General features: G+C 41.2%; 1 protein-coding gene across 1 annotated transcript; it reads left to right on the top strand.

Moving 5' to 3' along the window:
* Positions 1 to 261: 261 nt before the first annotated feature.
* LOC110654474 (uncharacterized) lies at positions 262 to 1,385 on the top strand. Its single transcript, XM_021810481.2, has 2 exons — positions 262 to 372; positions 508 to 1,385. Exon 2 carries the CDS (start codon positions 565 to 567, stop codon positions 991 to 993), a length of 429 nt encoding a protein of 142 aa, XP_021666173.2. The 5' UTR covers positions 262 to 372; positions 508 to 564; the 3' UTR covers positions 994 to 1,385.
* Positions 1,386 to 1,427: the final 42 nt, after the last annotated feature.

The following is a 1,427-nucleotide window of genomic DNA, read 5'->3' on the forward strand; positions in this document are numbered from 1 at the left end:
ATAATATTTAAATTCTATCTGAATTCTATTTGATATTAAATTGAGTTATTAAAAAATATATATATATATAGAGAGAGGATTGAGCCTTTTCTCTAGCAGGCTAATAGATATATGGCCTAATTCATTTAAATATTATTAATTATTAAAATTTTTATTTAATATCATTATTTTATCTGTTAACAAATCTAATAATTAATTATTTCTAATCCACGTTCATATATATTTAACATGCCATCCGATATTTGCTTTCTTTGCTCTCCATTTCTTTCCCATGAGGTGGAAGAGGGAAGAGCCGTGCGCAGTTCATTCTTGAATGAACTTGCGAGATTTCCATGCAAAAGCCCTTCGTTTTCTCTCTGTTCCAAACCACCTGTATGTGCCTCTTCATTAAATACTGTTCATATTTTTATTGATATTCTTGCTTTTGCTATTCCTCTTTCTGTCATTTTTCTGGGTTCTTGATGACCAGTGAAAATGAGTCAACTCAGTGTACATGTAATATTGCAGGAATCTGCCCGGAGTGAAAGATAAGTGAGAACGATTCTTGGGTTGCTGAGGCAGCAAATGGAAGGTGTACATGGGAGAAGGAGAAAAACGAGGATGAGTCTAAAGGAACGCCTAGGATTGAGAGGCTTGGGTTGTTGCGGAGCCACATGGGGTTACAAGTCTACCGCCATTAGCGTCCGAGACGATGAGGAAGAGGCACCAGAACAAGAGCAAGAAGAAATAGAGGTCATAAATGCAGGACCGAATCCATCAGAAGGAATATCGGATCCGGGTTGTCCGGCGACTACTTCGATTCTGGCATCTTCAGGTATGAACTTAGCCGCAGCATTGGCGGCCGAGCGGCAATTACGGGAGGCAAATGCTATAGGTCCGAGCACCAATGGGTCAACAAACAATGGGGAAGTGAGCGTAACAGCGCCGGGAATCTTTGATGAGGCTGCTAGGGGAAGTGGACGGTGGAGATGGAGAAGTAGGCGCAGAGAATGAGAGAGGATCAGCGGGGAGCGATACAGTGTGCTGCGTATGCATGGTGAGCAAAAAGGGGACAGCATTTATCCCATGTGGGCATACCTATTGCAGGGTGTGTTCGAGGGTGCTTTGGCTGAATCGAGGGTCCTGTCCCCTTTGTAATCGATCAATTCTCGAGATTCTCGATATATTCTAGGGGGTTGATAATGGATCTGAAGAAGATAGTGAATTGGGCCCTGGTCTTGTAGGTAGAAGCTCCATTCTCAATGGGCTTTGCTAAATTGGCAATAGGGCGATAGCTTTGATTTGCTATATTAAAGTTCCAAGGTTGGTTCTTGCTTCATCCTTGTAATCATCTTTTTCTGCTTTTCCATCTAAACGATCACCCACTCTTTTTAGATGTGCAATTAAACCCCACTTTCTTTTATTTTGTTTGATTTTCTGCAAAATTT

The sequence above is a fragment of the Hevea brasiliensis genome, chromosome 11 (assembly GCF_030052815.1).
Source record: "Hevea brasiliensis isolate MT/VB/25A 57/8 chromosome 11, ASM3005281v1, whole genome shotgun sequence".
NCBI classification, from domain to species: Eukaryota; Viridiplantae; Streptophyta; class Magnoliopsida; order Malpighiales; family Euphorbiaceae; genus Hevea; species Hevea brasiliensis.